General features: G+C 43.3%; 1 protein-coding gene across 4 annotated transcripts in view; it reads left to right on the forward strand.

Moving 5' to 3' along the window:
* Window positions 1–781: 781 nt before the first annotated feature.
* Window positions 782–27498, forward strand: part of ATXN7L1 (ataxin 7 like 1) — a gene marked incomplete at its 5' end in the record, with an annotated part of 234863 nt that continues 208146 nt past the window's right edge. For all 4 annotated transcript variants that reach the window (XM_081147541.1, XM_081147535.1, XM_081147536.1 and 1 more), the window contains 2 exons: window positions 782–962; window positions 1478–1546. In XM_081147541.1, coding sequence (XP_081003667.1) covers window positions 782–962; window positions 1478–1546 — 250 coding nt within the window. The remainder of the gene's footprint in view (window positions 963–1477; window positions 1547–27498) is intronic.

The raw sequence follows: 27498 nt of genomic DNA on the forward strand, positions 1-27498 counted from the left end.
GGCACCCGGCGCTGAGTTTTGAGCCTTGCGTGTCCCACAGCCTGAGACAGGAGGGCAGCTTCTCTCGCCCCAAACTCACCTGCTTTTTAGAACCACTTCCATCTACTCTCCGGTCTCAGCATTCACAGAATCCTCCACGGTCCACAGGTCCGCCGTGTAAGAGAAGGAAGGGTAAAGGGGGCAGTGACTGGGATGCGAGGTCACCAGGGTCCCTTTCCTGGCTGGGTCGTGGAAGTGGTGGGGGGAGGTTGCAAACCTGCTCGTCTCCTCCCCCCCAAGCCGTGGGAATGCTTGTGGAGGAGCCTCGCTGGGGGCGCCAGGGACCTGGCGAGGGCAGGGCACCCTGGACTGGCTGCGGGCAAAAACTTTAAGTCCTCTAGCGGCAACTCTGCGGGAAAGACCACCGTTCCTACGGCCCAGGTCGTGCCTCTCCCCGGCCTGCTCCCCGCGCCCCGGCCTGGCCCCCCGCCCCGGCCCGGCCCCTCCGGACCTCTGGGTGCAGGCGGCGGCGGCGGCGGCGGCGGCGCAGCATCTCGGGGCCCGGGCGCGCGGCACCCTCTGGTCCCCGGCACCTGGCGCGGGCCTTTCCGCGCGGCCCCTCCCCGGAGGACCGGCGCCGAGCTGCAGGCGCCTCTCTGCTGCCTCTGGCGGCCGTGCGCGCGAGCGGAGCCCCGCCGGCTGCGGGCGCTCGGGCGCCGGCTCCTCCTCTCTCTCCTCCTCCCCGCCTCCCTCCTCCCAGCCCTCCCCCCTTCAGAACACTCAATGTCGGAACGTTCCGAAGATGACGTCGGAGCGTTCTCGAATCCCGTGTCTCTCGGCTGCTGCTGCCGAAGGAACAGGGAAAAAGCAACAAGAAGGAAGAGCAATGGCGACACTGGATCGCAAAGTGCCCAGTCCGGAGGCGTTTCTGGGCAAACCCTGGTCCTCCTGGATCGACGCCGCCAAATTACACTGCTCCGACAGTAAGAACCCCACCGCCTCCTCCTCCTTTTATTATCCTGTAACCTTTCCATTCACCTAGAGCCACTGGGAAAAAGTGTGTGTGTGAGAGAGAGAGTGGCCCCCGGTGTCCTCCATGCTTCTCCCTCTCTCTCTAAATAAATACACACAGAGACAGATCATCAATGCACAGAGAGAGGCCCTGCTGCCAGGGCTGTCTGTCTGTCTGTCTGTGCCCGGCTCCCCGTGGCAGCCCGCGGGGTGGGCTTTCACAGCTCCATGGTGTATCTGTTTAAAAGGCTACTCTGTTGCTGCTTGCATAGTTTTTTGGTACCTATCTGGGCTAGGTAGATGGAAATCCGGACTTGGGAGAAAACGTCGCATTGTCAATTTTGGAAAGATTTTCATGTACAGTATTTATATCAATCTGTTTGCAAATAAACACTCTCCCTCCCCCCCCCCTTGACTATGGCTTTTTTCCTCCTTTTTTTCGCTTTTTTCCCTTATTTTCTTTTTTCTTTTTCTTTTTCATCTGCAGATGTAGATTTAGAAGAGGCTGGAAAAGAGGGTGGAAAAAGCAGGGAGGTTATGAGGCTTAATAAAGAAGGTAAGTGGAGCTACTGGCATTTTAGTGTTAGCATGTGTGGCAGAAATCTTCACAGGATTTCGACTATAATGTGAATTGTTCTGCTGGGTACAGAGTGACTAAGGCTTGTCAAAAATTGAGCACGCCCAGGTGTCTCCTGCTTCGTGTTAACTTCTTTCAAAGTATAAATACAACTGGGGTGGGGGGGTAAAGAGGGGGTGACTGTTGGAGGCAGAAGTTTACTGCACTTCAGTTGCAGTCCACGTTTGGACCTTCTGATGCCTATCTGCCATTCACATTTGCAGCATCATTGCCAAAGGTGGGGGGTCAAAATCTGTGAAATGAGGAGAGGGGCTTCCCTCACAAGCATCCCAGCCTTCCTTGTGGGTAAATACACAACAGTTTAATGAACCCCACATGGTCAGTCATTCTATCAGCTACTTCTCCACTCTCCACTGAAAACCACTGTACGTGCAAACCTTTGCAGCAAGTTACATTTGCCCACTTTTTGCTTGGTCACAGACTGTTATGTGGCCAGCAGGGTTAGGGGAATCTGTGTGAGCAGCCGCCTAGCCTGTCACCCATCTCTGTTTCCCCAGCCTGGAAATATAGTACCTGAAATGGAACTCAATAAGTAGATAGGTCATCCTAGACTAAGGCAGGCAAGTAAAGCCACAGCCTGCTGGAACTGGGCATCAAACACACATGGTCATCATAAATAAGTCATATCCTGTTCATGTTTGCAAGCCTGCCATATGTAACTCTGGCCTATGGGCTCCACATGGAGCAACTTCAGAGGCCACTTTCTGCTGAACAAATGGATGGGTTAATTTGAACTGTGATTCACTATCTGATGTCTTATAAACATGGTTGGCTGAAATTGGGGGTGGGAAGATGGCGCGAGGGGCCAGAAGAGATTGGTGGGGAGCGTTGAAAGAGTTTAGCCGTAACTAGGCCATAGGAGCATTGCTCGTCCCAAATGAATGGAGAAAAGGCTATTATATTCCAAAGAATGATCTCCCTCATAAACCAGGATATCATCCTCTAAGGGAGCTGAAACCTGCTTAGAAAGATGGAACTTATTTTGTGGATTGACACCTATGACAGTTGGTTTTCCGTGCATAATCATTTCCTGACCATCAGTGAGAGGAAAATTTGAGCTTCAGAAAAATAACATGGAGGTTAAAATGCATGCATATTCAAGGACAGTTCTCTAGCATAGTGGTTCTGCTAATTAAGCACTTTGATTGGGAATGAAACCTTATTCTAAAGATGTTGCCTCTAAATATCTTACTGTGATCTTGACATGTCTTTAGGATGCACAAGGGAATGAAATCAAGTGGACATCTTACAAGTAGCAACTTATTGGTGCTAAATGTCCATAAGTGTTGGCAATGGGAAGTATCATTAGAGATTGTTTTCTTTACAAACTCTTGAGATCTTTAAAAGCTGATGGACTCAGTTATCAGACCCTGGCAATGGAAAGGTTTCCATGAAAGAAGATGAGGCTGTGAAAACCTTTAAATTAAAGTTGAGTAAAGGTCATGGTATGGCACAGGATTGGTACCTCTCAGGCCTGGTGATCAAGTATAACTATAACACAAAACTCATATTCTGCACCCTCCTCCCTGCTTCTATTTCAAAAGACTTGTTCTCAAATTATCTTTGCCTTATGAGAAATCGATTCTTTTAAGGAAAAATGAAAAGCTCTCCTTTGCTCAGAATTCACAAGTGGTACATTCTGCTTATTATATCCTTTGTCCTGTAAAGGTACAAAGATTTAGCTCCCAATTATATGCATATGCATTTGCATTAAGGACACTGCTGTTCACTGTAACATACAATTGCTGAGTTCACCAAACAACCATGTATGGGCTAAAATCTCTTTGTTCATGGGTCTGGTGGAGCAGACTTGGGTTAGCTATTCCTGGAGGTCTTCTTGGTATATGCACAAAGTTTTCTTTACAGATAGAGTACACATACACTAAATATATATCCCCCCCCCACCTCCCACCATGATGAAGAATTTAAGGGTCGAGCTGGGATTCTGTCAGGGTATTTGGTTGCCAGGATCTCCAGAAACACTGGTTGCATTAGTCTTGCCATGAGCTTTCTTGTTGGAGTCATGAAGGTGGTCTCAGAATGGATATGTGTTTGTGGATGGGTCTCTGCAGGACACAAAGTGATTTAGGTGTGATTATATTTATTTATGTGTGTGAGCATGCATAGATGACCATAACACTGTTGGTAGTAAGCAGGTTTTGAGAAGAAATGTGGGCTTTAATAGCAATGAATGAATAGCAATTGAGAATTGAAAGGATATAATCCAGATTTTTTTAAAAGTATGTTTTTATTGATTTTAGAGAGAGAGGGGAATGGAGAGGGACAGATAGAAACATCAATGCATCAACATCAATCTACTGCCTCCTGCGCATACCCCTGGTGGGGATTGAGCCTGCAACCTGAGCACATGCCCTGATTGGGAATCAAACCAGGGGATTTCTTGGTACCAGCCAAGCTATAATCCAGATTTTGATATGATTTTTTTATTGTGATAAAATAAACATAATATAAAATTTACCATTTTAAGCATTTTAAAGTATACAATTCAGTGGTACTAAGTACACTCACAGTGTTGTACAACAATTACCACTGTTCATTTCCCAGGCTTTTTTATTATCCCAACCAGAAATCCTATGCCCATGATATACTAACTCCCCATTCCCCTCTCCCCCTCAGCCTTGGTAATCTCTACTCTATTTCGTCTCTATGAAGTTTTCTAAATACTATGAATAATTATATATATGAGATATATGATATATATGTATATATCATGCAATATTTGTCCCTTTGTGACAGGCTTATTTCACTTAGCATAATGTTTTCATGGTTCATCCATGTTGCAGCATATGTCAGAATTTCATTCCTTTTTATGGCTGAATAATATTCCATTGTGTGTATATACTATGTTTTGTTTATCCATCAATCTGTTGATGAAGACTTGGCTTGTTTCCATCTTTAACTGTAGTGAATAATGTTACTGTGAACATTATTGTGATACAGTATTTTTATTGAGTAGGCTCAGGGAGGGAAGTTAGTTTGGAAATGTGAAAAAACAATCATTTTGCCTTCTGTCTCTATCTGGCCACAACTTCAAAAGACACAGGAAAGACTTGCAGACTTCTAAAATAACCTGATTATTGTCACATAATTCTTCTCCATTCCTCATTCCTTTCACCTTTTTGTGCTTCTGTTCTCCACCTATATCAGTAGGAAGTGTTAACTGAATGCTTTGAAATCCCTCTAATAAAGTCTTTACATCAATGTTATTGTTTCATTCAAAGTTAACTAAAATTACAGTAAAGAGGAATTTGGAAAATACTTTTGAACCTTGCCAAATCATCACCTGGGTTCAGAAGATGTTGCTAATTCCATGCTTGGATGTGGTCATATGAGGTTATGCCGAGGGCAGCCTGGCATGGTGAAAGGATCAGGAGAGAAGGATTTGAGTCAGCTTCGTAAGTTCCCACATATGACCTTGGGAACATCACTTCCCTTCTCTGGGCCTCTTCTCTCACATGTAAAGTAAGGATATGGGGTTAAACATCATCCAAAGTCCCTTTAACACCTCTGAACCTAAGTTTCTCTATTGAACGTAACTACACTTGAGACAGTCATACCAGACAGGCTGATTTTGAGGAAAAAACTAAAACAAAAAAACTTACTACATACTGGGCTTATTTTCTCATTTTATAATCTCTTGGTGGCAAAAATCACTGCATCTCATACACAAGCATATTCTACTACAAATAGTTTGTGAATGGTATGTGACCTTTAGGGCTTTGGAATGACTGAAGGTTTGAGTCCAAACCCAGGGTGATGTGTTCCTCTCAGGGGAGAGTGAGTTGACCTAGGTCAGCTTGGCTGAGTCAGGCATTTAGATTTTCTGAGAGAAGGGGGTCCCAGAAACCTTGTTAGCCTAATCTAAAATATGAAATGCATTTATGATAGAGAATTCCAAGGAAGGCCATTCATCTAACTAACCTTTTAAAATAATTTTCTCTCTAGCTTTGTAGATTTATCTGAACAGTTTTTTTCAAGCTAATTGGGAAAAAAACTATGATTTAGAAAGATGTTCCCCTATTCTAATTGCCTCACCTGAATTTTTTTTTAATCCTCACCCAAGGATATGTTTGTTGATTTTAGAGAGAAAGAGGGAGAGAGAGAAACATTGATTACTTGCCTCCCGTACACACCCCAACCGAGGATCAAACCCAAACCTTTTGGTGTACAGGACATTGCTCCAGCCAGCTGAGCTACCCAGCCAGGGCATTTTTTTTTTTTTTTTTTTTTTCAGAACATCAATTCATGAATGCAGAGCAGGGTGCATATGGTTCCTAAGTGCCCTGGATTATATAAAACAGATAATAGCAGGGTTGTTGTGAGGATTAACTGAGATAATACAGAAGGGCTTAGCAGATGGATGTTTGCCTTTATTTTTTTTAATGTTATTATGATTATCATCATCATTTATTAATGAAGCTAGTTCTATGAAACTTAATTATAATTAACTGGGACTTTTAATCAGTGATGAATGGAAAAGATAAGCTATCAGAAATCTCATTTTTAGAGTAAGGCATGTTATAATTTTATAAAGGTAATGATTTTTAAAAACCAAGTTTAATGGAGTGCAGTTAATATGTAGTCATTGGTAAATTATATCAAGAGCTAGAGAAAATACTTAGGCAGTTGGCCTGTGGCTAAGAAGGGTTTACAAAATCTTTCTAGGTCTGGGAGGTCTAAAATAACTTTTAAAATGATCAATAAGTTGTTTTATCTGATCACTGAGAAAAGAAAATCCTTAGTAGATCCTCGTTTGGTCTTTTGGAAACCCACACTAGTTACTTCGGGCATTTGTCTGTGTTTTAATGTTCCCAGATGTTTTGATTTGATGTAGGTAAACTTGTGGACTGCTTCCCATTTGAAAACTGTTCTGGAGCCAGTAAGATCTTGCTGTGACTATAAGAGTTTGCTTTCCTCCTGAGATGCTGGTGGAATTGGGCTGGAACACGGGATGACACAGGGAATGTGGGAACACATTCAGCTCAGGTTTAGGAGTTTTGCAGTTATGGCTGGATGGGAGCAAATTGGAGGAAAAGATGGCGACTGACCTGTTAAGAATAAAGTGTTCTTAGAATCCAAGCCAGGGGAGCCAGCGACAAGTGGTAGAGATTTATGGGAAACTCTGGAGGGCCTCCCCTTATCCTTATGCAGACAACTCCGTTATCTGTGTTAATAGGAGTTGGGAAGACACCACATCCACAGATTACACAGATAAACCTCATTTGACCATTAATTTCAACTTCTTTTTCCATTAAGCCTACCTTCCTCCCCTTCCGCTAGCAAGCGGCAACATTTGTTCACTTTGACATTTCATTATCATCTCTCTTCTCTTGCCCAGCGTTTGGGATGAAAGGAAGGAGAGGTGGAATGGCCTAACGGTGGTAGGGAGGAAAGATGATAAGAAGTAAGGGCTTGGAGAACGAATAAGCTTTACTGTTGCATCCAGCCAATGGAGAAGGGGGAGCACCATGGCCAGGACAGAAAAGCTGAGAAAGAACTTTTTCAAAACCATCTAGTTTTGAAAATATAAAGCTTTAAATGAGTATCTCTTTACATACACGTATTTCTTTGTGCCTGGCTTCTCACGTGGAGAAAATGTGGCTCTGGCTTCTTCCAAAACAGGAACTTAGGCAGGATGGGCACACTCTGGGACACTGTATGTGATGTGCTGGGTTCTCATCATAACCTCATTCTATAAGAATAATTTTTTTTATCTCTAGAAGACGTAGACTGTTACATACACACACACACACACACACACACACACTCAAATGCTTCTTATTTTTTAAATAATGTTCAAGTTACAAAATTCTAAAGGGTAGGGCTCCATATCGATTCATAAGGTGCTGCCACATTCTCTTTTTGGTGCCTGCATAGTGGAACAATTATTGAAGCCTCTGAGTGTCTTGCTTGGTTTTTAATACCCACTCCTTCTTTCTTGGCCTCCATCATGTATGAGACTAAGTGACTCTCACAGTGTGCCAGCACTTGGCTAGGCCCAGGGCCACAGCAGCAAAAAAGTGCAGCCTCTGCCTCATGGCGCTTCCACCCTAGCAGCGAAGACAATATTACAAAGTCATGGTGTCTGTGGGGAGTACTCTAAAAGGGGAATGGGGTGCTTGCTATTAGAAGGCTTGGCAGGAGGACCTAATTTAGGTTAGGAGTTCAGTGAAGGCCTTCCTGAGGAATGGAAGTTAACCATGTGCAGGACTGGGCAGGGTGGAATTAAGGGAAAAACGTGTGAAGGCGCCAAGTGTGAGAGAATATACAATGTTCTAGAGCCTAAAGAGTGTGTGTTGATTAGAGTGAAGATAGCAAAGCAAAGAGTAGTATCAACGTTCTCAGCAGTGGCACTACTTCTTTGTGGCAGGGACTGCCCTGTGCATTGTAAGATGTTTAGCAGTATCTCTAGCCTCTACTAATGGATTCCAAAAGCACCTCCCCCTCCCCCAATTTGAAACAACCAAAAATGTACTATACATTACCAAGGCCCACCCCTAGGGAGCAAAGGTACCCTGAGAGAGCATCCTTGGTGTAAAGTGAGGCTGGAAATGCAAGAACACAAGAAAAATACACTAAGATATTCACGGAAATATTCTGCAACTATGTTTTAGGCGTACATTCCAGTGAGTTGGTCTTACTGGATACTCAGCAATCATATACAAAGCTGCGACTATCCCCTCATGCTGGGCAACATTTGGGAGGATATAAAGAGGGAGAAGACTCTGTCTCTCAAAGAACTTTCCTCCAACGGTTTCCCAGGTGACTCCTCCAAACCTCCAGCTCTATTCTGCAAAAAATAGTGACAGTAGTGAGCTTCGGGTTCTAATTCTGGTTGGCCCATCCTCCCTCGCTGTGGGTGGAGGAGATCCCAAGGCATCAATTCTGATAATGATGGCATTTATTATACAGTGGCCCCTGATGTCAAGAGTACCACAATGAAGCATTAAGGATTTCAGTTTAAAGTCAGGCTGGAAATACTATTGGCATTATGTGCAGTGTGATTGCCCATGGGACTTGTCAGAAATGGGGGCGCACGTGACAGAACAAAGTGGCATCTTTCAGGGTTCCCGTGTTATGGATAAGAAAACAGGAAGGGCAGAGGAGGGTCTGGTTCCTGGCGCTTCTGACCTGTGTGCCATGTGGTCTGCCTCATTACTTAGCACTGCGAGGCCACTTTCACTCTAACCAGTGGTTCACAGGGGCTTGCTGTCTCTGCTTCAGAATTGATTTAGAAAAGTTAGGCAGATTTGGTTACTGTATGGTATTCTGTGTACATCGTATTTATATCTTTTGGGCTAACCTTTTGTTCATGGTGCTTTGTTTAATTCGTGACATTATGTCTACAAGATGTAGACATAAGTGGTAGTAGCAGACACAGTGAGACCCTGTTCTGGTCAAATCCCTTTTATTCAAGGACCCCATGCTCTGAGGTGGCCCAGTGTCACATCTGGAAACTATAATCCTTTAGTGACTGCAATAAGAGTGACGTCACCAAGATGGTGACGTAAGTCATTCCTGGCTTTGCTCCTCCTCACAAGAAGAACAACTAACAACTATTACAGACAAGAAGCCACTGAGAAAATCCTAGAGTAAATGGGAGAAACTAAAGCACACCCTGGACCACAGTGACAGAGACAGATGGCATTTGAAGGGTAAGAGGGGCGGCCACACGCTGACGACTGCTCCTCCCTGAGGCCACACAGCACCACACTGGCAGATCTCCCCTGGGCCTACGGTTCCTCCAGTGGCAAAACAGAGCCCAAGGGGGAGACATCCAGCTCCTCCAATGTGTGGGGTGCTTCTTGGGAGTCCATACTTGGTCTTGCCTCAGGGATTGGGAGGGAGCCGGTGGGGCTTGACCACTGGGAGTCTAATTGTAACTATAGTAATCAAATGTAGCCATAATGGAGAGGGAGAGTGTTGGCCAATGGGTTGGCCTTTTTCTGAGTTGCAGAAACTGAACGTCAAGAAACTGACTCCCTACCAACACGACAAATTAATTAATTAATTAATTAATTAATTTAAAAAACTGACTTCCTTGTCTTTCTCTCCTAAAACTCTTGGTGCAATGTTCTGCCAATGATGGGCTCCCAGATAAGGTTCTTTGACTGGCTCTCTCCTGCTCCTCTGTGGCAGAGCTCAGATTGGCCACTTCAGCCAAATGGACCTGGATTTGGACCCCGAGGCTCTTCAGCTAATGAAGAGAGCCCAGGAAATCCCTTCCTGCCATTGGGCTGAGGCTGAGGGTCCTTGCCATTCAGGGCTAGCCTTGGTTCATCCAGTTGCCTCATAAAGCTGGAATTCTGCTGTGGGGAAAGCTTTTGTTTTTATGTAGATGCTTTATCCTTGTACCTGTGGTTTCATAACACAATTTTACTTGCCAATTTTAGGGATCAGGTGCTTAAAGAAAAAAAAGGAAACCAAATAAATACTCTCTAGGGCAGGACAAAGTGACACTAGGTCACCATAGTGGGAAAGATAAGAGTGACTCAGTAGTGGGCTCTTTGAACCTGTGTACCTGCTCTGTGAAGCTAATTGTGGTTCTCTGAACATTAACAGTGCAAGGACACTTTCCCCTGGGTGTTGGTGGGAGTGGGGTTGCTCTGTGTCCCTAACACAGTAACCACAATATACCAGTAAGACATGGAATCCTGGGGTGGGATAGGGATGGGAAGACAGGACACCCAAACTGATGACACTAACCAGGATATGGAACATGGCTGAGACATATTCCTCGTTTGGTCCTATCAGACCAAGGTTGTTTCTGCCTCTTTTTAAGAGTATATTGGACTACAATGGGGCAAGTACTGTGTGATTCCACTTATATGAGGTTCCTAGAATAATAAAATTCATAGAGACTGAGCCAAATGGTAGTTGCCAAGGACTGAGGGAGGGGGAAGTGGAGAATTAGTGTTTAATAGGTACAGAGTTCTAGTTGGGAAAGATGAAAAAGTTCTGGAGATGGATGACTGTATAGTGAACTATACACTTAAAAATGGTTAAAATGGTAAATTTTGCATTATGTGTATTTTACCACAAAGTGCATTGGCATTACAGACTTGGCAGTTACATGGAGCATTATTTAAATCTTGACTCAGCCATTTACTAGCTGTGTAGTAAGAAGTAAGAAAAGATAACTTTTCTGAGCCTCAATTTCCTCATTTTTAGAATAGTAATAGTAGTAGCTCTCAGGGTTGTTGTGAAAATAAATGGGATACTATCTGGCATACAGTGATGTGAGCTTTTGTTATGATGATTGTTACTTTTACCAGGCACTGGGTTCCTCTTTCTTGCCTTAGGAGAGCTGCCACTTTTAGGGGACAGAGGACATTGTTACTGTTCTAGGAGTATGCCTGGGGTTCACTAGGCATCTTTGGTCAACATTTGTCCCTGGTTCTTTAAGGATGACAGGAGTAAAAATAAAAGGAGTGGGACCAAGGTCCCTGTGCTATTAGTTATCAAGAGTGAATCAGTTTCAGTTTTCCAAAGTATGGTCATATGGATGACTGTGCGTTGAAACCCCCTAGGTACTTAGCACCTGAGGCTGCAGTCACACTAAATCACAACAGGGAGTGGGGCACAGGGACAGACATTTTAAACAGGCTCTCCAGGTGGCTCTGATAGTTACTGGACTTTGAGAACCTCTATTCATTGGATACAAGTAGTGGCTCTCAACCCTGCCCACTTTGAGAATCCTTTGTGAAGCTTTATAAAAGTAGAGACACCAGGACCCTCCTAGAGATTTGGATTCTATAGGTCCAGTTTAAGGGATTCTGGGGAACTGCTTGTGTGTTTTTAAAAATAAAAATCCTAGCTGCCATTTACTGGACAGTGACTAGTTGTGAAGCAAAGAGCTAAATGTGCATTTTTCTCATTTAATCCTCATGACCACCCTATGAGGCAGTTCCTATTATCAACCACATTTTAGAGATTAGGAAACTGAGGCCCAGTGAGGTTAAGGTTTTTACCCAAGGTGATACAGTTGGGAAGTAGTAGAGCTGAGATTTGAACCCAGAGGCAGGCTGATTCCAGAGGTTATACTCTTATTAAGAAGTATAACTGTCATAATGTAGTCTTAGCAGGGTAAAGACTGAGGTGAGGCAGGTGGGGCACCCAGGACACACACTTAAGGAGGTGCATAGGCAGTCTTCTGAGAGTGCAGAATGAGGGCCTCCTTAAATTTTGCACCTACAGCACCCCACTTGCCTCAGCCTAGTACCAGTCGGCCTAGGAGAGCATGTTCTTTAAGCAAAATGGTTACAGTTTCTTCCCCCTCATTTGTGTAAGCCAGTGACCTGCCGATAGGTCCCCAGGTCCCTCCTCAGTTGAAGTGCATTCCCATCCCAAGGCCTCAGCTTTGGGTTAGAGTCCTGGCCTCAGGGAAATCTCCAGAGCTGATTCAAACTGTTCCTTTTTGGGAGAAGGTGTTAGCAAGGATGGTTGCCAAGCAACTCCAGGGGCATCTATCTACAGTGATGATTTCTCTCTCATTTTCCCCTTTGAACATCTTCTAGGCCGCTTTTCAGTTTCCCTCTTGGCATTGGGATCTTAGTGTTTTCATGAAGGGTGCGCTCCTTTGTATGATGGAATAGAGATAGCTTTACAATACCCACAGCTTAAACTTGTCCTTTTGATGGGTGATGCATCTGCTAAGTGGGTGTGAAAGACCTTTCCCTTCTTCAGCCACAGTGATGCCTTACTTGTCATTGGCTCTGAGGGACAGCAACAAAGAAGATTCTTTGATTCAAACAGCTGAGAAAGACACAGAATGCTTCTCCCACATGCGACAGGGAATGTAGTCATGTTGGGTTCATGACTTTGCATTTCACCTACTCTCCATTAACCAGGGCACTTAGCATTTCCTACTCCATGCCTGGCTGGTCTGGAGGAGCTGGTGTTTCTCTCCCTGTTTTTCTCTCTAGTTTCAGAGACCAAGGGAGCCCTTGACACGTGTTTCCTCTTCAGTGCTGCCCCCTTTCCTACTCAGTTGCCTCATCAGTATGGGGTTTCTTTGACAGGCCCCAGACCCCTTGGTCTGCTGGCTGGTGTTTTGATCCTTCTAGTAAGGGTCAAAAGCTTGTGGACTAGAGTACTTTTCACACATGACAATCTGACCAGACTGGCAGGAAGAAAGGAAAACACCAGGCAAGTGAAACTGCTCACATTTGGGTGAGGTTGGCCCCATGTGGCCTGCCTACCAATGACAGCCCTGCTAGCCAGTCCCCAGACTCCAGACTTCTGTTCCCTTCCTCACCATCTTTTGCAGAAGCAGGGCAAGACCCAAAGAAAATGTGGAACTCAGCTGACCCCTGCCACTTTCAGAGGCTCAGACCAAACACTTAATAGCTGAAGACATTGAAAATAGAGATCTGCCCTGTTTTATGCAAACCCAATATATAATAATCCAGCCTTAGACAGATTAGGAGGCTGTTTGCTTTCCATATATACTTTTGGGAGTTTTCATTAAATAGTAGACAGCCCTAGAGCTTTTTGAAAACCATATTTTCTTTACCAAAGTTTGGGTGACACCCACTTTTAGGCCTCTTCTGCCAACTCCTCCCAGTTCCCCCCAGCTCCCCCTTCCTCCCTCCAGTTTACTCTGTGTCAGCTCATCCCTGCTTCTTGCTCACTCCTCAGACGGTCCTGTGTGGTGATTCTGGCACATCTGCCTCCAGTTCCGACCTCTTCTTCAGAGTGCTCGGCGCGGCCTCTGGTGTGTTGCATCAGACAGCCCCTGTGGGTGTCCTTACTGCACCCCCAGACCCCGCTAGACACAGTACAAGCGCAGAACCACCTTTATGTCTTCCCTTATCTACTCTCTTTAGGAAGGCCCTCCCTCCCCCCTACCCTCTTAAGAGCAGTTCTTAGCACCTCTTCATTTCTTTCTATTCCCTCAGATCCCAACCCAGGCTAGCCTGCCTCATAGCCTACCTAGATTTTTATAATAACTGCTTAATTGGTCTCCCTATCTCCATCTTCCCCCACATACCATTTCAAAATTAATCTCCCAAAAAGTCGCTTTTATCAGGTTGTTCGTCGAAAACCTTTCATCACTTCCCCATTGAGCACATTTAATGCAGTAGTCCAGGTCCTCTATGCCTCAGTCCTTCCAAATCCACACAAGTGGTTTACCCAGCACAGCCCTTTGAATAAGACATGTTCCTTCCCAGTCCCAGTCTCTGCCTCTGTAGGGTCCTCTGCTTCTAGTGCCTTCCTTTCAAAAGAATGAATGTTCCTCATTTGGCACGGCCTAGGCCACATTCACTCTGTGAAGAAACCCTCCCCAGCCTTTCAGGCTGCACACCCTGGGCCTCCTTTGGACCCCGTACTGCTGGCTGTATCCCCCATGCACTCTGGCCCCAAATCTTACACTTCATAGCCATTTCATTGTTGATGAAATCTTGTGGACAAAGCCAATCCATTGTTTACCTGATGTTTTATTTTCACAACTATATTATAAATCTTGTTGAGGTGGGCATGAGGGACTATATCTTCCCTTTTTCTTTCATGAGTAATTTTTCATCCAACAGAGTGTTACAGTTTGGCTAGGCATCCAATTTATTTTTGAGGTATATATCTTGATATACCTGTATTTTCATTTCTTTTCTTTTTAAATTGTAAATGCAAATAACAAAATTTACCATCCTATCCATTTTTTTTATCGTCACATTACAGATGTCCCCCATTTTCCCCCTTTTTGCCCCCCTCCACCCAACCCTCACACCCCCCCAGGCCTTCCCCACACTGTTGTCTGTGTCCATGGGCTATGTATATATGTTCTTTGGTTAATCTCTTCCCCTCCTCTCCACCCCCTTCCCCTCTGAGATCTGTCATTCTGTTCCATTCATCCATGTCTCTGGACCTGTTTTGTTAGTCAGTTTATTTTGTTCGTTAGATTCCCCATATAAGTGAGATCATGTGATATTCATATTTAACTGGCTTATTTTGCTTAGCATAATACTTTCCAGGTCCCTCCATGCTGTCACAAAGGGTAAGAGCTCCTTTTTCACAGCCACATAATATTCCATGGTGTAAATGTACCACAGCTTTTTTATCCACTCATCTACTGATGGACACTTGGGCAGTTTCCAGATCTTAACCATTGTAAATAATGCTGCTATGAACATAGGGTGCATATATTCTTCCTGATTGATATTTTGGGATTCTTAGGATATATTCCCAGAAGTGGGATCACTGGGTCAAACCGCAGTTCCATTTTTAATTTTGGGGGAAAACTCCACATTGTTTCCTATAGTGGCTGCACCAGTCTGCATTCCCACCAGCAGTGTACCAGGGTTCTCCTTTCCCCGTATCCTTGCCTGGACTTTTCATTTGTTGATTTATTGTTGGTAGCCATTCTGGCAGGTATGAGGTGATACCTCATTGTCATTTTAATTTGCATCTCTCTGATGATTAGTGACATTGAGCACTTTTTCATGTATCCCTTGGCCATTTGTATGTCCTCTTTGGAGAAGTGTCTATTTAGGTCCTTTGCCCCTATATATATATATTTTTAAATATGTCTTTATTGATTTTAGAGAGAGGAAGGGAGAGGGAGAGAGAGGGATAGAAACATCAATGATGAGAGAGTCATTGACTGGCTGCCTCCTGCATGCCCATGACCTGGGATCGAGACCGAAACCCCAGCATGTGCCCTGACTGGGAATCGAACCACAGTTTCCTGGATCATAAGTCAGTGCTCAACCACCAAGCTATGCCAGCTGGGCTGCCCATTTTTTAATTGGATTGTTTGTCTTCCTGGTGTTGAGTTATATAAGTTCTTTGTATATTTTGGAAATTAACCCCTTCTCAGATGTATCATTGGCAAATATGTTCTCCCATACACAGTGGGTTCCTTTTTTATTTTGTTGATGGTTTCTTTTGCTGTGCAGAAGCTTTTTAGTTTGATGTCATTCCATTTGTTTATTTTTTCCTTTGTTTCTCTTTTTCTAGGAGATATCCTATCCGTTTTTAAGTGTTCAGTTTAATAGTGTTAAGTACATTCACATTGTTGTGCAATCTATTTCCAGAACTGTTTTCATCTTGTAAAACTGAAACTCTGAATCCTTTAAAACAACTCTACATTTATAAGTATTTTCATTTTTAAAAGCAGTCTGAAAATGACCTATGAGTTTCTTTGATTTATCACCTGATATTTTAAAGTTGAGATTCTAAGAACTGGGAGGACTCCTGAAGTTTCTGTCCAGGTGGATATTTGAAGCCACAATGCAAAAAGACCCAGCTCAGCCCTAATCGGTTTGGATCAGTGGTTAAGTGTCGGCCTATGGACTGAAGGGTCCCGAGTTCGATTTCGGCCAAAGGCACAGACCTCGGTTTCAGGCTCCATCCCCGACCCTGGTCAGGGTGCATGCAAGAGGAAACCAGTCAATGTGTGTGTCTCTCTCTCCCCCTTCCACTCTCTCTGAGAAGCAATAGAAAAAATATCCTCGTGTGAGCATTAAAAAAAAAAGCCCAGCTCAGTTTAGGGTGTTGCAGTCCCAGTATCCCCCATGACTTCCTGCATCAGCAGTGAAAAGTCAGTGGAAGAGTGCTACATTTGGGCTCAGCATCACAGACACCTTTGAGCCATCTAAAGTTTCTCAGTTCAGATTTGGTGGTAACCCCACCTTGCACCCTTGTTTCTTTTGCCCCTTCATCTTAATGTTAATTTTAAAAGTTCTCATGCGTATAAAAAAATTGAAATAATAATACCATGGTCATTCTTATATGCACCACCTAGATTTAAAAATTGGTTCACAGTTCATCTTATTTGCCTTCTTATAAAGATATATATTTTGTACCATTTGAAACTAGGTTGTAGACATCATGATATTTCACTTCTAAATGTTTATCATTTTGACACATCCTGATCGTGTAACCTTGAGCTACTCAAGGTCTCAGAGCCTCATCTTATATAAATATGTATGTATGTTTCTGCTGAACCACTTGGAAGTAAGTTGCAGATAGCATGACACTTCATCCCTAAACACTTCAGCATGCATCTCCTAAAAATAAAAGCATCTTCCTGCATAATTATAAGATCAGTATCACATTTGGAAAACTAATGGCAATCCCCTAATAGCATCTACTATCTAGCTCCTATTCAAATTTCACCTATTGTTCCCCCAAAAAAAGTATATAACTGTGCTTTCTCTCTCTCCCCCTTTCTTTCTCCCTCTCTCTCTCTCTTTCTCTCTATATATATATGTATATATATATACACACACACACACACACACACACCTACATATAACCAGGATCCTATCAAGGTTTATGCATTACATTTGGTTATGTCTCTTTGCCAATTTTAATCTAAAACAGTGCCCCCTGTATGTATATGTGTGTGTATATATATAAAACATTACTGTTTAAAATGCTTCATATTCTGACCTGTCTCGATCACTTCCTCGTGGTGTTATTTACCTTCTTTTTCTATGCTGTTTTTCCTCCATACTAGAATTTAGAGCTAAAGTTCTCAGGTTCAGGCTCCACAGCTTGGCAAGAATGCATCCCAGGTGATTCTGAGCACTTCATCAAGTATCTCATCAGGGGGCACATGATGTCAGGGAGGCCCATTATTAGGTATTGATCACTTGGTAAGCTGGTGACCACCTCTCTCCATTGCAGATATGTTTTCCTTTTGCAATTAGCATATCTTTCTGTGGGTGATACTTTAGAACCAACTGAATACCAACAAGAAATTTTATGGAATCGTTTTGGCATTTATTGATGATCTTTGCCTGGATCAGTTATTTCTTTGGGGATTACAGAATGATCATTTTCAAATTCTGCTAATCTGATCTACATTTATTGTTTGACATTCATCTATAAAGGGACCTCTTTCTAATCAACAGGGGATGAAGTATTAAATTCCTCCTAAAATGGCAGAGTAAAGTTTTCCCCTCTAATTAGCAATTTTCAGAGTAAGGAATTGAACACCCATGATTTAAGCTAAGGAAGAACAAGGACAAGGACTGGGCACTTTTCCATAAGATGCCTGAGTAATGTGACAACCCATAATTAATGGAAAATTCTAGATAGATAGAGTGAGCTCTGCAGTGCAAACTTCAGAAACAAGTGTGACCACATCTTAGTTGGTAGAGCATGAGTTTGAAAATATTAAGAAACATTATCCCACACACTCGAGTGACCTTATTCTTTAATTTGGGGAAGAAAGAAGATAATTACACTTAAAATAATCCTTCTTCCTCCTTCCAGCAGGAAATCAACATTTAGCTGGTCCAGTAAACTGCTGGAGTTAAATTGCAAACCAGGATGAGTGATGCTCCTCCCCAGGTTATAAAGCTAGAGCCATGCTTCCTGTATCACAGATTCATTAGAAAATGGCCAAACCAAGGCACTGGGCCCAGCTCTGTGCAGGATGTTAAGGTGAAATAGCATCCTGGCCCCTGCCCTCCTACCAGAAACTCAGAAACTCTCCAGACTGCTGGCTAGAAACTCTGATGCCACCTAGGAAGTTAAATGTGGTTTGAATGCCCTGGGGCCCAGAGAAGGAAGAGATTTCAGTTGCTGTCTACAAGACCTTTGACCTGAGGGCAAGGGCCCTTTGGTTTGTGGTTCTCTCAGGAGCACAGTGAAGGGTGTGTAATTGGTGCCAAGTTAATGTTTCAAAAATGAATGAATGAGAGCCCCATCACAGATGGTTAGGATTTGGCATTGGGCATTCTACAGAGGGGGAAAAGCATAAGTAAAGGCTATGAATTCCCCAGAAAGTCACTTTTGGAAAAGGGAGTTAGAATGAGTCCTGGATCTGCCATGAATACCAAAGAGAACCAGTTTGTAATTTTTTCCAGTTGTATACCTGCTTGATACCAGCACAATTTAGGGATTTTTTAATAAAGTACAGTTTTCAGGAAACAGGCCCCTTTTTTTGTATGGTAATTGTGTGTGTGTGTTGCTGTTTCTGTTCAGTGTGCTGAGGGGAGGGTTATTCTCTCTCTCTCTCTCAAACACACACACACACACATAGTTTTAGGTCTTGCTGCCCAATTAATCTGTAACTTTTTTTTTTATCACAATCGTTGTGGTAGTAAATGTTTAACAACTCTCTCTAAATAAATTTGCACATATATCCTTTTATTATACACTTTACTGTTAAAAAGGCCATTTAGCATAATTTACAAATAATAAAATATTTACTACTCCTTACTATAAAATTTTCTATAGTCAGTTGATTCTCACAGAATGCTTTTGTTAAATTTTGCCAAAATCTTCTATCCCTGGCCAACCTAAGATTGAAATTGACAAACAGGTATCAATTTGACCTAAGTGTTAGTTAATATTTTTATTTAAGTCAGTGAGTGAAAGTGAAAGAACAAAGAGGTTTGTTAGAACCATCACTCAATTGTTGGTGACAAGAGTGACTTCCTTGCTGAATTGGATAATAGTTTTTAAGTACCAAGAGAATATGTCCTCATTTTTTGTACTATTTACAGTACAGCTATAGACATGATATACTTTTAAATCTGCATTACTAAAATTTTCTCCATCACTTTTTAAAATCTAGATCATAAAAAAAAAAAATCAATCCCTGGCTTATAGCATTTGGTGATTTCTGTAGTTTAAAGTCTCCCTCCACCACATTTCAAGCTCTCCATATTCTATCACTGAACTCAGAGTTGGGAAGAGATGTGCATAAGAACACTTATATTGGATTTCTGCCATACAGATACAATAGATATAAATAACTTCAAGAGCAACAGTCACCAAACTGTAGCCCATGAACAAAATCTGCATGTCACCTGTTTTTGTAAATAAAGTTTTATTGGGGCACAGCCACATACATTCATTTATGTATTGTCTCTGGTTACTTCTGCACTACAGTGCCAGAGTATAGTGGCTGAGCCAAAGACACTCAAAACCTGAAATATTTACTACCTGGCCCTTTCTAGAAAAAGTTGTCAACCCCTGCTTGAAGCCTTGATAATAGTAAAATGTAGGAATATAAAGTGATAAGTTTTGAGTATTATTTTTTAATATAATACACTTACTTTTAGTTATATCAAATAACTTTTAGTAATTTATCAGCTGGCTCACCAGATTCCTGAAAATTTAACAGTCAGCTCTCACAAGCCTGTACAGGCCAGCTACAGGTCACCACTCAGTGTTTTGGGGCTTCAGCTTTTTGTGCCAAAATATAAAGCTGCCATTATAAGGAGGAAGCAACTGACAACACTAGATTGGAAGAGGAGCCATAATAAGAAGGATTTGAGCTACTTGAAATTGTGGTCTAATTGTCCATAGAAATCAGAAGAAAGCATTTTTGAGGTTAGTTTTCATATAATTTTTTTTTCCCTCTTAGGGCCTGTGGTTTGTTTTGGTTTTTCAAATGAGTTTTCTTTAAAGCTAATTTAAAAACTCAATACAGCATGCATTTCTTACCAAATTTTGCAAGCATCTGTCTCAAGCCCATTTAGCCCCTGACAGACACCCAACAGCTTTCAGTACTTCCCCAGATGTTGTGTGTCCCCAGAAAGGCCTACTTCCTGGCCTTTGAGCGAGAGGAGAGGTGGTCCCACCAATTGAGTTGTGCAGGGGTTTTCCATGCCGCCATTTCCTGCCAGTTGCCTTTGAATGGATTACAGATGGTCAGAAAGACTTGTTGGCACAGCGAGAGGGCCAATCTCCAGAGGAAGGATTTATAACAGGATGTCAGTTTATGCCTCCCCAGATTGGGCCTGGCTGCCGCGGCCTCAGCAGAGAAACCGGCTGCCTGTGGGGACCAGGTCTGTGGATGGAGGAAATGGGCAGCAAGGAAAGGATGTTTACATTTATGTGGCACCTTTCATCCAGTGGAGTCTCAGATTGCCACCATCAAAGGTGTTAGGCCCCTATGGAGATGTTGTGGCCTGGAGATTAGGTATTGAGGTAATGTTCTGGATGTGTCCAGCTCTTATGGGAAGTATAATAAATCTTCATATCTTTTCAAAGTGATGTAAAGACAGGTGCAGCTATTCTCTTTTTTTAAAAGCCACAATAGAGAGCACATTTAATTTTTAAACTTTTAAAAATATAACACCATAAAATTTACTTTTTTTGCCATTTTAAAGTATTCAACTCAGTGGCACTAAGTATACCATAACCTCTGTCCATTTCCAGAAGTTTTCTATCATCCCAAACAGAAATTCTGTGCCCATCAAACAATAACTCCCCATTCTCCCTTCCCCTCAATCTCTGCTCTACCTTCTATTTCTAGGAATTTGCCTATTCTAGGTACCACAGGTAAGTGGAATCATACGGTATTTGTCATTTTGTTACTGGATTTTATGTAGCATAATGTCCTCAAGATTCACCCATATTGTAGCATGTATCAGAATTTCTTTCCCTTTTATGGCTGACTAATATTCCATTGTATGTATATACCACATTTTGTTTATCTATTTTTCCATTGATGGACACTTCAGCAGTTTGCTCCTCTTGCCCATTGTACCTAGTGCTGCTATGGACATGGGCATCAGATGGAGGCCTGGAGAGAATCAGATGATTCCTCAGCTCTTCTGAGATAACTCAGCTCTTCTGAGATAACTCAGCTCAGGTGCCTCTCTCTGGTCGGAGCTGTCAGGAATATGTGTACAGGAGGGCCCTGTTCAGGTGTGCCAGCCAAGGGTCAGGCTGCATCTGCCCAGGGGTGGCACCTTTTCCTAACTTCCACAAGGCTGCTTTGCTATCCAGAGGAGCCCTGACGGGGCTGAAAATCTGAGAGGTTACATTGCATGTGGCCACCAGTGCTTCTGCTTCCCGGGAGGGAGGAAGCACTTGCTGGGTAGAGGCCAGTATGAAGGGCTGAACTAACTGGTCGGGATTTTCAGAATTGGGTCTCCCTCTGCCAGAAATCAGGGCAACCTAGGGTGGTTACTGGGATAAGGCCTCATGAGCTTCATCTGTGAGAGAAGGGTAGGGCTATAAGGTCTCTGGTACACAGAGCCATCAAGATATATCAGGGAGAGGACAGGAACAGGCAGTGTCTGAGTGCATTCAGGCTGCTATAACAAAATACCACAGACCGGGTGGCTTTTAAACAATAGACATTTGTTTCTCACAGTTCTGGAGGCCAGAAGTCTGAGGTCAGGGTACCAGCATAGTCAGGTTCTGGTAAGAGCCCTCTTCCAGGTTGAGACTTCTCACTGTGTCTTTACATGGCAGAAGGGATTAAGAGCTCTAATCACACCCAAGGGCTGCACCTCTTAGCGCCATCACATTGGGTGCTAGGATTTCATCATGTGAATTTGGAGGAACACAAACATTCAGACCACAGCAAGCAGGCCTCTGGGGGTGGGCTGTGGATGGCACAGGGCCGGAGAACAGGCTAGAAGATTCAGGGCCTGGAACCAGACAGGATGGTGGCGGAATATCTCAGAGAACAAGGGAGATGGTACAGAGACCTCAGGAGGGAGAAATGGGAAAGTGCCTCATAAAAAGTGTCAGAAAGTAAACAGCTACATTCTTTCTGACCAAAGATGATGGAAGGGGGAGAAGAAAAAAGTAGTAGCTTTTTTCCTTAATAAAATTATTCAGCACTAACTGTGCACAGAGTGCCCTGCTGGGATGTGGGAGGGACACAGAATAGTGACTCTTGACTTGGGTGATGTGTGAAGCCCTCCAATTGCATGAAAACTCGTGGAGGTGTGAGGGCTTATATTGTGTGTGCACACTTTTTCTAAGCATGAGTTTCGTGGCTTTCCTGAGATCCTCCTCAAAGATATGGTTCTACCTCCCCCTTTCCAAAAAAAAAAAAAAAAGTGGTTAAAGACGTTACAGCTCGTGTAGGAGGCGTGCATGTGCCCAGATAAAACCGTGGAGTGAGCTACATGAGACAGGAGCCAAGCAAATAGGGATGTATGTGCTGCTTGAAGAGCGGATTTTGGTATTAGTGTCTATTACACTTTTAAATCTCTTTTGAGGAAGACTTCTCTCTGGGTTGGAGTGGAGATCTGGGGAGAAGCCTAGGTAGTGGAACCACTTGAAAATCTAGCCCTGTTGACATGATTTGTATTCAGGTTTTTTGCCTGGAGACAGACAGAGATAGAGATTGAGAAACAGTGTGGTATGCTAGATGAGGAAGCCACCTTTGAATCTCATCCCTGTGTATAACTGATAGTAGAGGATCTTGTTGGCAGAGAAGGAAAAACAGGCTTTGCACTCAGATCTTAGCTAACATCTTGGTCCCACTGCCTGCTCGCTGTGCGACTTTGAGCAAGTTACCTTGCCTCTCTGTGCGTCAGCTTACTCAGTTTGACAACAGTGTTGGTCCTAGGGAGGGTTAGTCTGACTCACAGGCTGGTACACTGTTGATGGTCAGGAAATGGCAGCCGCTATCATTGCCAGACAAAGGTGGCAGGTCTTAAGAAATTGGGTGGTTTCTGCAAGTTAACTGCTAGGTTGTGAATAAATTGTCGGAGCAAAAAATGGGCCAGAATTTGAGAGTGAAGGGAGAGAGATGTTGTGGGAAGGTGAGTTTGGAAGATCATCTTTCAAAATGAGGAGATAGGTTAGGAAGGAAAGGGGCAACAAAGACTAAGAACTCTGTCTTGGGGACAGAGACCCGCTTTCTGCCCTTTTGATAATAACTTTCATTCTCTCTAGGCTCTGACTTTATCTGGTACTTCCAGCTTACCCTATGCACCAAGGCTCCCAGTGAGTGAATGTTGAGACTGAGGAGAGGCTGGGGAGCTCCTGAGAGGGGCTTTCCTGCAGGCAAATGAGGCTGCTTTTCAAACAGGCAGGCCACAGGGTTGTGGATCCCCCTTCTGCGAACAGATTGGGTATGGAATGTGTGACAGCAGAAGTCCCAAGCTTGTTCTGTGCCTGCTCATAGAGGCATAGGAGCCAGTGATAGGCCCCTGGAGTCAGAGAGACCTGTGTTCGGTGCAATACTAGGAAAATCACATCACCCCTCAGAGCCTCATTTTTCCCATCTGTTAAATGGGATAATCACAGGTACCCTATAGGGATGTTGGGAAGAGTAAATTAAGGGAACATAGAGCACTTCACTCAATGCACAGCCCATAGTAAATGCTCAGTAAACATTTCCTTTCATTGCCATCAAGTACCCCCAGAGGGGGAGACTGGGGACATTGTTTGGAAGGAGACTTAGTGCCTTGGCAAGCTGTGTTCTGAATGCCATTGGACTTAGTATCTCATAAGGAAACACCATCTATAAATGGTCCTTAAACTGGGGCCCTAAGCAGGGTGCTGGCAGTGTGCAAACCTGGAACATCTTTCAGAATAGCAGTTCTATTTCAAGGGTACTTTCTAGCAGAAAGTATTATTTTTATCATTATATTTCACAGGGAAAAAAACACTACCAATTAAACTGCAGCCACTATTGATTCTAAGAATCCATTCTGATTTTAAAGATGTTATAATGTATGGGGGGCAGGGGAGGAGTACAGTTTAGAAATAATCAAATATAGTAAGGCAAAAGTAGAGTGTAAAGCAAAATTTACATTAATTTTAAAATAAAACAAGAAGTTTAAGAAACATTGAAAGCTCTGATACAGCCCCAGAATGTGAAAAAAGTGTGTGTGAATTTGCCTCCACCATCAGGATGACCCTATTTAAAGGGTTGAGAGTAGGGAAGGAGGAGGGAGGAGCTGCTGACCTTGATCCCCCTATAAGTTTAGATATTGGGGAGGCTGGGGAGCTCCTGAGAGAGGCTTTCTGCAGACAAGTCTGTGACCCCAGACTCCAGAGCACCTATCATCATCCTGGGGCCTGGACATCCTCAGGGAGCTGCCATGTTATAAGAAGCCCACACTGCTAGTGGACATCCCTAGTTGAACGACCAGCATTAAATACCAGCCATGTGAATTGACCATCTTGGACATCAGCTCAGTGCATCTTTCATGTGACTAATGCCTCAGCTGACATCTGATCCTAAGAAAAAACTGCCCAGTTGAGTCTAGTCAATCCATAGAACTGTGAGAGATAATAACAAATTATGCTTTTAAGCCACAAATTTTGGGAGTAGTTTATTACACAGTGAAAGATAGAGCAGAAGTCCATTGGCTTCAGTCTGACTCACTCAACCATACCTTTCCACAAAAATTCTGGGAGGATGCACCAGTGTTTTCTTCTCTCCTTTTGCTTGGGAAGGCCCTGAAAAAAATATGAAATGACCAGAAGGCAGCAATGAAAAGAAGAGGCATCATTGGGCCAGGAACACTCACACTTGGGGTAACCATCCTACCTTTAGAAAGGTAGTTGCCCAGTTGTATTCTGCCTTTGCTTTTAGTAGAGTGGCTCAGAATCTCATAGTGCTTATGTACCAGTCAACCTGGGGCCACTTTGCTGCCCCTGTATCTCAGGAGGCTTTTGCTTCAGTGAGTGCCCTGACATTGGCTGGTATTTCAGATCATCTGCACCCTTAGCTTCCAAGAAGGATCGGTCATGTGGCATTTATGCTTAGCTGCCTAGCTTTCTGTAGGCTTGCAGTTGGTTTACCAGCTGAGGATCTCAGAACCTTGTTAATCCCACCTTCACACCTGTGGACAAAATTGGGCTGCCATTCTAAAGGCAGGGGCAGCCAAGAAGACCCGCAAAAACAGATGTGACCCAATAGGCAGCAAGAGGAACAGAGCAGGATGGGCCCCAGATGGACCTGAAAGCTTTTGTGGGCCTGAACAGTCTTCCCAAATCTCACCCTACTGGTAAGGCCACCATTTGCTTCCTGCATGTAGAAATTGACCAAAGGAACCTGTCTGTTGGGTACCAGGTTTCCCCGCTGTGATCTGTATGTGGGTCAGCTTTGTATACATACACCAGGCCTACTTCTTCATCTAAGAAAAGGGGCCAAAGACTTCATATCTTTTATCTCAATTTGTATAATACTGTGTATCAAGAGCATAAAGATGTACTTCACATAAAAAAATGCTCAACATCATTAGTCATTAGGGAAATGCAAGTCAAAACTGCAATAATATACCATTTTACATCCACTAGGATGGCTATAGTATATATTGGGGGGGGGGGGGGACATTACATGTGATGGCAAAAATGTGGAGAAATTAAAACCCTTACACATTGCTAGTGAGAATGTAAAATGGAACAGCCACTGTGGAAAACAGTTTGGCAGTTTAACCCTCCAAAGGTTAAACATAGTTACCATATGGTCCAGCAATCCCACTCCTTTTCTTATACCAAAGGTCACACAAAAACTTATATACCAGTGTTCATAGAAACACTATTCACAATAGCCAAAAGGTGGAAATAACCTAAAAGTCCATCAACTGATGAATGGATAAACAGAATGTGGTACATCCATACAATGGAATACTGATACCTGCTACAACACAGATGAACCTTGAAAACATGAGATTGAGTGAAAGAAGCCAGAAGCAAAGAACCACAGATTGTTTGATTGTATTTATACGAAACATCCAGAATAGATATAAAGACAGAAAGTCTCTTACCATGGGCTGGGGAAAGAAGGAAATTGGGAAGGACAGGATTTCTTTTTGGGGTGGTGAATATTCTGGAATTAGATAGTGGTAATGCTTGCACAACATTGTGGAAATACTAAAAACCACTGAATTGTACATTTTAAAATGATAAATTTTATGTTACATGAATTTTATCTCAATAAAAGATTTCCAAAAAAAAAAGATGGCCTCTAAAGGTTATTGCTGTAGGATGATGATGTACTTTGTTTGCCCTGTAAAGGCCCTCTCTAAGGCAGGATGAGGGACTTGCCAGAGAATAGGTGCTTCCCAGAGGAGCTTGACATGGCATGAAGAGTGTAGCCTAGGAGCCAAGGAATTCTAGTTTTCCATCTCACGTTCCAGCCAGTTACCCTCAAGCAAGTTCCTCAGCCTGTCAGCACTGTGTTTAAATCATCTCTGAATTGGAGATTTTCCTTTAATAAATGCTTATAGAGTGTTCACTGTGTGCTAGACATTAGTATTAGTCCCATTTTCCAGCTGGAGAAACTGACACACAGGAAGTAGAGTACTTGTCCAAGGTCAGACAGCCAGTGAGTGGAAGAGCAGGGTTCTAACCCAGGCATTATGGCTGCAGATCTCTCATGCTCTCCTCCTAGGAGTTTGTAATCCCCACCTCCCATGTCATGGTAGGGATCCAGTGCAGTTATACACTGTGAAGTCCTCTTATAGACATAAATGCTATACAGTACACACAAGGCCCAATGTGACTCCTGCCTTAAATATTAGCAATTAGATTTATAGGAAAAACAACTGGGGCTCATCTGCCCCAGTGATCTCTCTTGTTCCCACCCTAGATACATTCCTTCTGGACTTCACCAAAGAAATTAGGATTGTCATCTCATGTCCAGATTTGTCCAGAAAAGTCTTCTAGAAACGTTCCTGGGAAGACTCTAAGATTGCCTTACTCTAAGGGACCAGGACTTGGAGGCAAAAGTAGAACAGATGGATCCTGAAATTCCTGATACCAACTAGGACAGGTCAACCCAGAAGGGTGAACTCTCCTCCAAGCAAGTTATTTGTTGTTTGTATTTGGAAATGGGCCCATACATAGGATCCAGCAGGGAGTACACCCCATTTTTTCCTTGGGGCTTCTGGTCCTAGAGCCTGAGGAGATGCAGGAAAGGACAGTAAGACTCCATGGCCCAGCGTTTGCCAGTTGGTGGGTGAGAGGTTTGGAAGCTGTGGAAGCGGGATGCATGATCTGGAGAGGATATAAAAGGTAGAATTGGAAGCCAAAAGGTTGCTCAGATGCTGGCAGAGGGGAGTCTGGGGATCAGGAAAGTTCAGGAAATGTGGCAGAGAGAGATGTGTTGGCAGGCTGGATGTGAGACATTAAGTGCATCAGGCTGTGTTACCCCAGCAGTGTGCAGGCTGGTCTCAGGCCAA

Source organism: Miniopterus schreibersii (assembly GCF_964146895.1).
Source record: "Miniopterus schreibersii genome assembly, chromosome: 9".
Lineage (NCBI taxonomy): Eukaryota > Metazoa > Chordata > Mammalia > Chiroptera > Miniopteridae > Miniopterus > Miniopterus schreibersii.